The sequence below is a fragment of the Penaeus japonicus genome, unplaced genomic scaffold (genome assembly GCF_977035675.1).
Source record: "Penaeus japonicus unplaced genomic scaffold, GWHDUDI00000001_assembly GWHDUDI00000001, whole genome shotgun sequence".
Classification (NCBI taxonomy): Eukaryota; Metazoa; Arthropoda; class Malacostraca; order Decapoda; family Penaeidae; genus Penaeus; species Penaeus japonicus.
Window position 1 is genome coordinate 13565286 of NW_028234403.1, and position 12500 is coordinate 13577785.

General features: G+C 51.3%; 1 protein-coding gene across 2 annotated transcripts in view; it reads left to right on the forward strand.

The window, feature by feature from the left end:
- LOC122246209 (uncharacterized) overlaps positions 1–12500 on the forward strand; it is a 98647-nt gene that overhangs the window by 32077 nt on the left and 54070 nt on the right. Inside the window, exon 1 of one of the 2 annotated variants that reach the window (XM_043004615.2) lies at positions 3469–3595. The exons of the other annotated variant lie outside the window; for it this stretch is intronic. Coding sequence (XP_042860549.1) covers positions 3488–3595 — 108 coding nt within the window. The 5' untranslated portion in view covers positions 3469–3487. Of the gene's footprint in view, positions 1–3468; positions 3596–12500 lie in introns of those variants that run through there. 2 annotated transcript variants of the gene reach the window in all.

The window sequence follows — 12500 nt, forward strand, 5'->3', positions numbered from 1 at the left end:
TCCTGGTGGGCGTCGGGGCGGGGATGGGGTGTGGTGAGGGGGAATGGGGGTAGGGGTGGGGTTGGGGGTGAGGTTGGGGGAGTGCTTTCTGCTGTGGGTCTTCCCGGTTGGTGCGCGGTTCCTGTCTGCAGTGGGATCGAGTGAGCTTTCCCTGTTGCGGGTAGGGTGTAATTGAGCGTGACGGACGGGCGCGTTGGAGCGTGACTCGCTCCGGTGTGCTTGGGGGTGGCGTGTGTCAAGCAACGTTACGCGAAAGCTGCGTAGGGCGGGCGGCGGGATCGAGGGCGGCTTTGGCGCGTATTTTTAGTCGCAGATATCAGTCGCGGAGGACGTATTTCCCACTTTATTCCCACCGTATTTTTAGTCGCACATATCAGCCGCAGAGGACGTGTTTCCCGCCTCATTATTATTCCTCCTCCCCTCCCAAGGAACCAGGTAGGTAACCGAAGCAATATTTGCTTCGGGAGTGATCAGGCAGGCCTAAGACCCGAGACCCAAAGCCAATACCCCGAATGGAGCAGAGCAGCAGGAATCTAGGCTCGAAAGCAGACCTCACAGCCCAAGAATCTGCTGCAGTGCGGCCTTTGGTCTAGGGAGTGTGGGAGAGGGGCGCGTCGAGGCGGTGCACGTGTGGGGGTGCGGGGGGATAGGAGGCTGTGCAGGCGGTGGGCGGTGTGTGTTCTCATGACGGGACGTGATGGGCCTGTCATTCGTTTAGGGGGACGCCTTCTGCCTGCCTGCATGCCTCTCTCCTCTCCGGACCGGCGCACCGTCTTCGGGTGTCTTTTATTTCCACTTTTATTGCTGTTAGTGTCGTCATTAGACCTACTTATAACAATCTTGAATCATAATCTTTTTAGTTTTTCGTTTGCTCCAACGACCTGTCCCCCTTCCCTTCCCTTCCCTTCCCTTCCCTTCCCTTCCTTTCCCTTCCTTTATCGAAATTCGTCGGGTTTTCCTTCCAAGGAGCGTGGCACAAGAGGAAGCCGACCTCTCAACACCACCTGCCGGAGAACGTCATTAAGAGAAGCTAATGACGGAAGGATCATCTCCAGACGGCCTTGAGATGTGGGAACTCATTTACACTCATCCCCATGATTTTTTTTCCTCCTCTCTCTCTCTCTCTCTCTCTCTCTCTCTCTCTCTCTCTCTCTCTCTCTCTCTCTCTCTCTCTCTTTCTTCTCTCTCCTCTCTCTCTCTCTTCCCTCTCTCCTCTCCTCTCCTCTCTCTTTCTCTTCTCTCTCTCTCTCTCTCCCTCTCTCCCCCCTCCTCTCTCCCTCTCCTTCCTCTCTCCTCTCCCCTCTCTCTCCTCTCTCCTCCCTCCTCTTTCTTCCTCCCCTCTCCCCACCCAAGTAGGAGGATTGTCCCTCCCCCTCTCTCCCTCCCTCCCTTCCTCCCTCTCCCTCTCCTCTTCTCCCCTTCTCTCCCCCCTCTCTCCCTCTCGCTCACTCCCAAAGGAGGAGGATCGCCCCTCTCCATCCTTTAAAACCGTTCGTCAGAGTCGAGCAACTTTGAGCCCTGAGGTGCCAGGGGAGTTTGGCCTTCGTCGACCTGCTGATCCTTCGCTTTCAGGACGCGTGGCTGGGAGAGGACGAGGATTCTGCCTTTTGCCGCTTGCGCCATCCTCTCTTGGGTCGGTCCGGCATCTTGAGGGGGAATGAGGTGGCTCGATTCCTTCTCTCTCTCTGTCTCTCTATCTATCTATCTATCTCTATCTCTCTCTCTCTCTCTCTCTCTCTCTCTCTCTCTCTCTCTCTCTCTCTCTCTCTCTCTCTCTCTCTTTCTTCATTCTTTCATCTTTCTCTCACTTTCTCTTTCTTTTGATCCTTCTATTCGTCTAACCATCTACCGTCTTTTCTTGTTTTTTTCCTTCTATCCCGCTTTTGAAAAAAACAAATTCTTGTTTATTTGCGCTCGTTATTACCGTCCTCCTCCCTCATCTCTTCCTCCTTTTCATCCTTATTCTAGCATCTCTCCTATTCACTCTCCCTCCGCCTTATCCCTCCCCCGTTCCCCATTCACATCCCTTCCTCATCCACGCAACCCTTCCCTTCCCCTCACCACAACCCTACCCCTATCCCTTCCCCTACCCCTTCCCCTTCCCTTTTTAACCCTCCCCCTAAATAATATCCCTTCCCCCCTCACCTTCCTCCCCCGTGATGAGAGCGTCGTGACGATGGCAGATACTGTCGTTACGGATCCGGGTGGTAGGCCTTTTCAATAACGCGGTTTTACGTGGTGCGACGGTCGGCAGGGGGGGGCTGGCAGACGGCCTGGCCAGGTGGGGTCACGGCTTCTGACGGGATTGAAGGCGTGACGATTAGGCTGACTGGCCTGACAGGAGGGAGGGAGGGAGGGAGGTGGGGATCTGATGTGGGAATTGGGTATCTCTAGGCTTAGAGTGTAGGTGTGTGGGTGATCGCGAGAGAGAGAGAGAGAGAGAGAGAGAGAGAGAGAGAGAGAGAGAGAGAGAGAGAGAGAGAGAGAGAGAGAGAGAGAGAGAGAGAGAGAGACAAACAGACTGGCAGGACAAAATATTGAAGATCGCCACATTCTTGTACTCACAGTGATTACTTGCCCACGTTGGTGGGACTTTCCCGGAAGAGCATCGCAATCCATTGCCCTTTTCACTGCGTGAGTCACGAGAGAGAGATAGAGAGAGCCCGCGCGCGCGCATGACTCGCGTCTCGATAGAAGTGGCATCTAGCTGGAAGAGTCATGGTGATCCTCTGCTCTGATTTCGGGGAGACGCGTCCGCAGCGTCGTGTGTAGGGTGAAGAGGTGTCTAATCCCCCGGCGACGCGCGGTGTCACGGACGGTGTTCGCGGGAGCTGATTTTCCATTTTTTACATCCTCTTCTTTTAAGCGGCCGTGATGAGCCAGAGCTCTTGGTACACGCTGCTCTAATCCTGACGCGGAGAGCGGCGGCGGTGGTCGTGCTACGCGGAGAGCTCCTTGAGGCTGGTGCTCTGGGATTCAGCTCCTTCTCTCACGCCCGCTGTCATGCCTGGTGTCACGGGTAAGAGTGTGTGTGTGTTTTTCATTCGACGGGAGCTCCAGCTGGGGGAGACCAAGTGCATCAGCCTGTGTGAATCTTGCTCACTGAGGCGGAGCACCTGACCTCGAGGGCGTGGCGGCGGCTGCGGTTGCGGTTGCGGCGGCGAAGAGGGCGGCGCTAAGGATGCCACGCCCGTGTCCAACCAAGTGCCATAGTTAGGAAAAGGCCCTAGGGATGATCGGTTGCCAGGGTGCACGTCCCCATGAACCCGAGCGAGGAACCCTTTAAGAGAGTGGCGTGGTGGCGGCGCCCTGACTCTCCGGCTGCTGCAGGTGTGTTCCGAGGGAGTGGCGCATCGCTCTTGCGGGCCGGGACAGGAGAGGAGGTGAGGCGGGAGGGAGGGGGGGGAGTAAGTGGATCGTCACGGCGAGTGTCAGGTCCTCCGTGCCATCTGCGGTTCTGTCGTCGTTAGTACGTGACCCGTAACTAATGACGCCTCGCTGGTGCATGACCGGCGTTCGTTCTTATCTGAATCGTCCCCGCGAGCGCCATCGTGGCTCGCAGCTGGGCCGAGGGAGCCGTGTCGATGCCGTAAGGGTGAGATTACTCTGTTTCCTCTGATTGTATTGCGTACTTGGGTGATCTACTGATTGGATATCGTGATAGTTTCTTGCTTATATTTATATATTTTTTGCAGTGCGATGATTTATGTATGATTTGATGTATGATCTTGTTCTGAGATGGTTATAGCGATGGTGATGATGATGATAGTACTGATGATGATGATGATAATAATGATAATAACAGTGATAATAATAATGGTAATAACAATTGTAATGATAAACGTAATTATATAATCAGCAAAAGTATTAGTAGTGGCAAGAGTATTATCATTATCAGTGTCTATTCTTAGACTTAATTATCGGCAAGTGTGGCACTGTTTGCTTCCGAAGTCGAAGTCCCGTGAAATTGTTGACTGAGACATCCCTACCAGACTGTTGCATTTTATTGCAAGAGGGCGAGTCAGGCGAAGTTATCGAGTGGCCGCATAGTGGGTATTGCGAGTGGATGTGTGTGTGTGTGTGTGTGTGTGTGTGTGTGTACGTGTGTTTGTGTGTCCATGTGAACGTGTGTTTGTGTATCTATGTGTGTACGTGTGTGTGTGTTGTGTGTGTACGTATGTGTGTGTGTGTGTGTGTGTGTGTGTGTGTGTGTGTGTGTGTGTGTGTGTGTGTGTGTGTGTTTGTGTGTCCATGTGTACGTGTTTGTGTGTACGTGTGTGTGTGTGTGTGTGTGTGTGTGTGTGTGTGTGTGTGTGTGTGTGTGTGTGTATAGGTATGTTTGTGTTCGATACGGGATTCATAATTTAGGGGAATATCAGGTGGCATACCTCGTCGTCTGTTAGTCGTTGCTCCAATTTTCGCAAAAGTGTAATTCAATATGATTCACATGTCTTCCTTTTTGTTCTTTTCTTTTTATTTCTTCTTTTTTTTCCTTGATGAATTGCAAGCCAGCAGCCACCAATCACGGAAAAAGTACTATGATTAAGGCGCGAGGGGAGAGGAATGAGGTACGTCGGGGGGAGGGGAGATGAGGGGAATATATGTAACATGAGTAACTGAGGTCCGCGGATAGGACAGAGAACGCTATCGTTACCTGCAGCTCGGCTTGTGCAACACGGAATAAATAGCGTGGATCGCGTACTGTTGCAATGGACGTATTTGTGTCAGTCAGAATCTTTCCTTCTCTCTCTCTCTCTCTCTCTCTCTCTCTCTCTCTCTCCCTCTCCCCCTCTCTCCCTCTCTCCCTCCCTCCCTCCCTCCCTCCCTCTCTCCTTCTCCCTCTCCCCCTCTCCCTCTCTCTCCCTCTCACCCTCTCTCTCCCTCTCCCCCTCTCTCCCCCTCTCTCCCCCTCTCTCCCTCTCTCTCTCTCTCTCTCTCTCTCTCTCTCTCTCTCTCTCTCTCTCTCTCTCTCTCTCTCTCTCTCTCTCTCTCTCTCCCTCCCTCCCTCCCTCTCCCCCTCTCCCCCTCTCCCTCCCTCTCCCCCTCTCCCTCCCTCTCCCCCTCTCCCTCTCTCTCTCCCTCCGTCTCTCTCTTCCTAACACACACACACACACACACTTCTTTTCATATTCTTGTTGCTCTCGAATCTGACCTAGTTAAATGACAGCTGTGAAGCGAGTATAGTTGAGGAAATGACGTTATGTATTTAAGTGACATTCAAAAGAAGAAATAATTAATAATTAGAAATAAGGTTGGGTAGGGTGACAGACTACTCCGCTCCCACGGCAGGGGAAAACACGTCTTATTGAGACTATTTATAGCACGATAGTTTGTTGCCACGGGTACCGCTTGCGGATAAATCAACACGCGGGCGGTGGATGAGAAGTGCATGTTTACGGGTGTCCTTGCATTCCCTCCGCCCTCACCTTTAGCTCTAACTCGCCGCTACTGCACTTAGGGAAAGTGTCTCTCTATATCTAGCTATTTATCTATCAAACAATCTATCAATTTATCAATCTGTATCCCTCTCCCTCTCCGTCTATGTTTTCCCCACCCCCTTCTCTCTCTCTCTCTCTCTCTCTCTCTCTCTCTCTCTCTCTCTCTCTCTCTCTCTCTCTCTCTCTCTCTCTCTCTCTCTCTCTCTCTCTCTCTCTCTCTCTCTTTCTCTCTTCTCTCTCTCTCTTTCTCCTCTCCTCTCTCTTCTTCTCTCTCTTTCTCTCTCTCTCTTCTCTCTCTCTCCTCTCTCCTCTCTCTCCCCTCTTCTCCTCTCTCCTCTCTCTCCCTCTCTCTCTCTCTCTCTCTCTCTCTCTCTCTCTCTCTCTCTCTCTCTCTCTCTCTCTCTTCTCTCTCTCTCTCCCTTTCTCTCTCTCTCTCTCTCCTCTCTCTCTCTCTCTCTCTCTCTCTCTCTCTTCTCTCTCTCTCTTCTCTCTCTCTCTCTCTCTCTCTCTCTCTCTCTCTCTCTCTCTCTCTCTCTCTCTCTTTTCCTCTTCCTCTCCGTCGTCTTCTTCCCACTCCCTCCTCTCTCTCTCTCTCTATCTATCTATCTCTCTATCTCTCTATATCTCTTTCTCTATCTCTCTATATCTCTTTCTCTATCTCTCTATCTATCTCTATCTCTCGCTCTCTCTCTCACTCACTCTCTCACTCTCCACTCTCTCTGTCTCATTTTCTCTCTCTCTCAATCTCTCTATCTCTCCAGAGTCCCCTCCTCTCTCTCTCTCTCTCTCTCTCTCTCTCTCTCTCTCTCTCTCTCTCTCTCTCTCTCTCTCTCTCTCTCTCTCTCTCTCTCTCCATCATCTCTCCCCATATTCTCCCCTTCTTATTTCTCTCTCTCCTTTTCCTCTACCTCCTTCCTGCTCGCGTGTTTTCCTCCCAGTGTAATTTTCGCTTTACGATCGTGTTTATACATTCGTGTCGACGAGTGACCTTGCATGCCTGCCTGACCTAGCTCGCGTCCCCCGAGCGGCGGCGGTTTTCGTTCGGTATTGACCTCCCGCGAGTGCGACCTGCCTTCCTTTCCCTGCTCTCCCTCCTCCCCCTCCTGCAACACCACCGCCGCCGCCGCCGCTCGCTGCAAGATGCGTAGTTCGAGGCGGAGGGCAGAGGAAGGTGTGTGGGAGGGGAGGGAGGGACGGAAGGAGGGGTCGAAGGAGGACAGGGGAAGGAAGGTAAGAGCGGCTGTGAGGTCATTGGGTCTAGGGTGAAATCTTAGGGGAGGGGGGGGGGATCTTACGCGAGGGGGCAGGAGGTAAAAGAGGTTGTGGGGGAGAAGATTACAGAGACATGTTTGGGAAGGGTTGGGATAAGGGAGAGAGAGAGAGAGAGAGAGAGAGAGAGAGAGAGAGAGAGAGAGAGAGAGAGAGAGAGAGAGAGAGAGAGAGACAGACAGACAGAGACAGGGAGAGAGAGATTAACGGAGTGGCAGATAATCACTAGAGAAATCGTAATGATTTATGAACATGTTGAGATGAACAACTGTTGGGCGTTTCTCTGGCGTAGGCTGGCTGCTCGGTAGATCGTGTAGGTGTTTCTGTGGGTGGGCGTCGGGAGCAAGGCAGAGGAGAGAAGGGCAGAGGCGCCTGGACTCCTGCCAGTGGTGGGCGGAGTGTATGGGTGATCTAGGGGGCGAGCGAGAGGGGAAAAAAACGGGGACGAGACACAGAGCGAAGAAGAGACGAGCTCCGGCCGGACGGACATGCACTCAATCTGATGTTCTGCGGTTCTTTCTTTATTGATGTTATTGTTCTACTCCTATTCTATTTCTAACCTCCTCCTTATTCTTCTTCTATCCGCCTATCTTATTCCCCCCACCCCCCACCCCTACGTCTATCTATCTATCTATCTTTCTCTCTCATACGTGTACTCTCTACTCTCTCCTTACTTTCTCTATCCCCCCTCTCTCTTCACCCACCCTCTATCCCTGCTCCCCCCCTTTTCTCCCTCCTTCCCTCCCTTTTCCCGTACTCTGCCCCTCCCCGCCCACCACTCCCTCCTCTCTTTCTTCCGGACTTCTTTGGCTGTATGCGTGCTTCTCCCTGTACACATATTTGGAGACCAGTAGTGATTATAACAAAGAACACAAGTGCAACACGCAAGGACGTAACCAACCCCTTGTACGGTGACTAGTGCAATGGGAGTCAACAAAGGCCCGAGACGTATGCGTGCGTGAGCGCTGGGAGGCGTTGACAGATGCGTTGTGTGACAGGGTGTTGGGTTGCTTCGTCGACGAGGTTGGGGGAACGCGAAGGTGGTGTTTTGGATCTCTACGGATGGCTAGAGGGAGCCTTTTTTCGGGGGGGGGGGTGATTGTTTGTCTGTGTTGGTGTGTTGTTTTTGTTTCAGTCATCTTGGTTGCTTGTAAGTTGTATTCATTTTTTTAAATTATTATTCAGGTCACGGAAGCGCCTTCGTTGGTTTGGTTGTCTTACTGGCGCGGTTTACTCTGTGTGACGCCCACACTCATTTCGTTAAGCACGATTTCTCACACTATCATTTTATTTGAAGTCTCATAGATAGTCAGCTACAGTCATTTCCTTTAAGCTATTTTTATCACTGTCAGTGGATCTTACGCTGCTTAATTATTATAAATCTTACTTCGCATTTGGGTCATTTGATATAATCCCTTTGCGTAATGCTTTTATTTATTTATTTATTTTTTTCTTTGCGATAGATTATGAGATTATGATCGCATGGGTGGCGGAGGCATCCTCCATGTAAACGTTTTGTGGCGTCTGCAAACAGTGCAAAGACCTCTGATAAATTCAGGCTTATTGACAGAGTGCTCCGCTAGAAGCGACGCGAGCTTCAGCCGCTACGCCGTCTCTCGTGGAGTCAGTTGCTAATTCTCGATTATTATTATTTTACTTTTTTTCTCTCTCTCTTGAATGATTTATGAGTAGGCCTAAGCTGTCTCCGCTTGCCAGTTCTTTGTTTGTTTGTCTTTACGCAGCTCTTGTTCTTTAAAGGTCTCTTGTTTAAACTTCGTTCAAGGTCTAGTGATATTGCAATGGAGTAGTGCTCCACTGCCCCACTGACGTAGAAAGGAATAATACTTAGACTGTCGTGTTTATAGGTGTGGGAGGGTGCGGGGGCTAGGACGGCGGAATGCTTTTTTATGGAAACTACATGCGCCTACATTACACTGTTGCTATTAGGGTGCGTGTAAAACGTCATTAAGAAGGCAAAGAAATGGAAATCACAAATACTCATAGACACGCATTCGTGTGATTTTTTTTTTCTAGTGTATTTCTGTGTGCCCCTTTTTGTGTGTGTGAATACATACATACATATCAAAGACGCACGCGTATTACGAACGGAAGAAAATAGAACATACACAGTACCTATAGCCACAAGAATGAGCAGAAGGCGTTGTTCATATCATTCCGAGCGTATTTTGCCCCCGGTAGTAGCGGAAGTCCCGTCGTATTTGCGATCGTATTGCGTAGCGACAGCATAATAGCGGGGACGCGGGACAGGGCGGCACCCCTCACTCTAGAGCTCATGTCTGTCTATTCACGTGGGGCCTAACGCCGTCATTAGAAAATGTTTCAAGGGGAAACGTATTTCCGGTACGACGCTCCATAGGTGGGGTTTCCTGTGGGTGTTACGTCACTGCCGATTCGGGGGCGGTTTTGGTATCAGGCGGACAAGGTGTGCTCTCGGAGAACAGGCTGAAGATGAAACATCTATCATTAAAAAAGAGAGAGAGAGAGAGAGAGAGAGAGAGAGAGAGAGAGAGAGAGAGAGAGAGAGAGAGAGAGAGAGAGAGAGAGAGAGAGGGGGGGGGAGTGTGCGTGTGTTTGTTTTTGTTTTTTATTTTTTGTCAGTGCCACCGACTCCCCACTGGCGTCAACCAAGCAACACGACGGCACGCCTCACCTCCGTCAGAGTACATCAGCACACCCGCACAGGGTGCCTACGGCCTGTTGCTCATCCACAGCCACTTATTCTCCATTATCAGCGACATTATATACGCCTGCCGTTTGCCACCGTCGCTTTTTAGCTGTGATAACGTCCCATTGGCTACCAGGAGTCATTTTTTTGCCCACTGATGCCGTCTGCTGCACCAATCCCTTCCCATTGGTTTCCGTTTCTCTATATCACACTAGCTTAATATCAGACAGTAGTCTATGACAGGCTGCCCTCCTATTAGGCTCTTGCTGTCACCTGTTATTGGCTCCTCTCTCCTCTCTCTCCCCTCCCACCATAGTCCCCGTTACCCCCATCCCACAAGGACGCAAGGGGGGAGGGGGGGGATTTCCGTTACTTAAGTATCCCCCCCACCTCTACACCCTAAGCATAGATTTTTTCGCACTCAACTTTGCCCTATTAAAGCCCTTGGCTCACGTTCTGTTTCACCCACCTTTGACTTTCTTGCCTTACTTCTTTCTCTCTATCTTCCCCCATCTCTCCATCTCACCATCTCTCTTTTTTTTTCTTTGTCTCGCTTTCTCTCCTTTCTTTTCTCTCTCCTTTCTCTCTCTCTTTCTCTCTCTCTCTCTTCTTTTCTCTTTCCTTTCTCTCTCCTTTCTCTCTCTCTCTCTCTCTGCTTTCTTTTCTATCTCCTCTCTCTCTCTCTCTCTCTCTCTCTCTCTCTCTCTCTCTCTCTCTCTCTCTCTCTCTCTCTCTCTCTCTCTCTCTCTATCTATCTCTCTCTCTCTCTCTCTCTCTATCTCTCTCTCTCTCTCACACGCTCGCTCACTCACTCACTCACTCACTCACTCACTCACTTACTTACTTACTTTCTCCCCCCCCCCCTCTCTCTCTCTCTCTCTCTATTTCTCTCTCTCTCTCTCTCTCTCTCTCTATTTCTCTCTCTCTCTCTCCCTCTCTCTCTCTCTCTCTCTATTTCTCTCTCTCTCTCTCTCTCTCTCTCTCTCTCTCTCTCTCTCTCTCTCTCTCTCTCACACACGCTCGCTCACTCACTCACTCACTTACTTACTTTCTCCCCCCCCCCCTCTCTCTCTCTCTCTCTATTTCTTTCTCTCTCTCTCTCTCTCTCTCTCTATCTATCTATCTATCTATCTCTCTCTCTATCTCTTTTCTCTCTCTCTCTCTTTTCTCTCTCTCTCTCTCTTTTCTCTCTCTCTCTTCTCTCTTTTCTCTCTCTCTCTCTTCTCTCTTCTTTCTTTTCTCTCTCTTCTCTCTCTTCTCTCTCTTCTCTCTCTTCTCTCTCCTCTCTCTCCTCTCTCTCCTCTCTCTCTCTCTCTCCTCTCTCTCTCTCTCTCCTCTCTCTCTCTCTCTCTCTCTCTCTCTCTCTCTCTCTCTCTCTCTCTCTCTCTCTCTCTCTCTCTCTCTCTCTCTCTCTCTCATCCCTGTGGTATCCAGCAAATGACTATGACATGTTTCCCTTACCGGTTTCGTCCCTTTGCATGTTTTTCCTTCTTGTCATTCCCCTGCGGACCATTGGCGTCGCCGACGTCTTTCAGCCAGCTCCTCGGAACTCCATTCGCTGCTCTCCCCTCCCCCCCTCCCCTCCCCTCCCCTCCCCTCCCCTCCCCTCCTTTACGTCACCTCTCCCTTTCTTTCCCTCCCATTCCCTCATTTTCTCTCCCCTCCCCTTACCTTCTCTACGCCACCTCTCCCTTTCCTTCCCTTTCTCTCCCATTCCCTCTCCTCCCCTTCCCTCCCCATCGCCTCACACCCTTTTCCCTACTTCTCCTTCCTTATCCCTCCCCCGATATTCACGTCCCTTTCCTACTCTCCCTCTCCTCTCTCTCCCATCCTCCATTCCCCCCTCCCCCTCCCCCCTACGAACACCCTCGCCCTTCGTCCGTGTCCATTCCTGAGGCGCCTCCCCGTCAGTAGGTTTCTCCTCCGCTGCGGTCTCGCTTTGATCCTAACTCGCGCGTGGCCGACACCCCCCCCCCCATCCTCTCCTCCTTCCCGAGCGTGTTGATATAAGAATAATAACACTCTGCCTTTGCCCCCCCCCCCCCCGTCCTCCCCTCCCCTCCCCTGCCCTGCCATTTCTCCCTATCCTCACCCCCACCCTCTATCCTCTCCCCTCTATCCCCAATTCTCTGCCCCCTACGTGAACCCTAACCCCCACCTTCTACCCTCTACCCTCTACCCTCTACCCTAAACTCCATCCCCTACTTCCTACTCCCTATTCTCCACTCCCTACTCTACTCCCTACTCCCTATTCCCTTCCCCTGCAACCACCCCGATGCCACATTCTTGGCACTACAGCGAGAGAGGGGCCTTAGTGAGGTATATAGATCTTCTGAGACTCGGGTGTTTGCATGTGTGTTTGTGTGTATTCGTTTTTTTTTTGTGTATGTGCGTGTCCTTGAGTGTTTGAATGATTTATTTTTTATTTTTTTATTTTTTTTATTTTTTTCGGGGGGGGGGGGTGATGGAGAGTGAAAGGAGGGGCAGCATGGATTGTGACACGTGCCGGGTTTTGAACCTAGAAAAATCCTAACTCACTTGCGTCCTCTGTCACACCACCCTCCTGCTGCTCCTCCTTTCTGCTTCTCGTTTTTCGTCCTGCTCTTCGTCCTCTTCCTCTTCCGACTCTGACTCTTCATCATGTATCTTCCCCTTCCACTCCTCTCTCCTCTCCCTCCTTTTCCTCTGCCTTTTCGACTTCTTTTTTCACCCTCCTCTTCTTTTACCCCTTCTCCCCTGCTTCCCTATCCTCTTTCCTTCTCCCCCTTCTTCCCCTTCCTCCTCCCCTCCTTCCTCCTCCTTCTCCTTCCTCCTCCTTCTCTTTCTTTCTCCCCTCCTTCCTCCTTCTTCTCCTTCCTTCCTCCTCTTTCCCCCTCCTTCTTCCCCTCCTCCTCCCCCCTCATTCCCCCTTCTCCCCCCCTCTTTCCCCTTCCTTTCCCCTCCCCCTTCTTCCCCCTTCCGTATATATCCTTCTTTGTGGACATATAAGAAGTCGGAGTGGAATGATGCATAAAGGGAGAAGGAATCGAAGGAGGGGGTGGGGGGGCTTACCGAGAAAAAGAGGGCGTGGCTAAAAAGAGGCGGAAGGGGGGAGGGGGAGGGGGTTG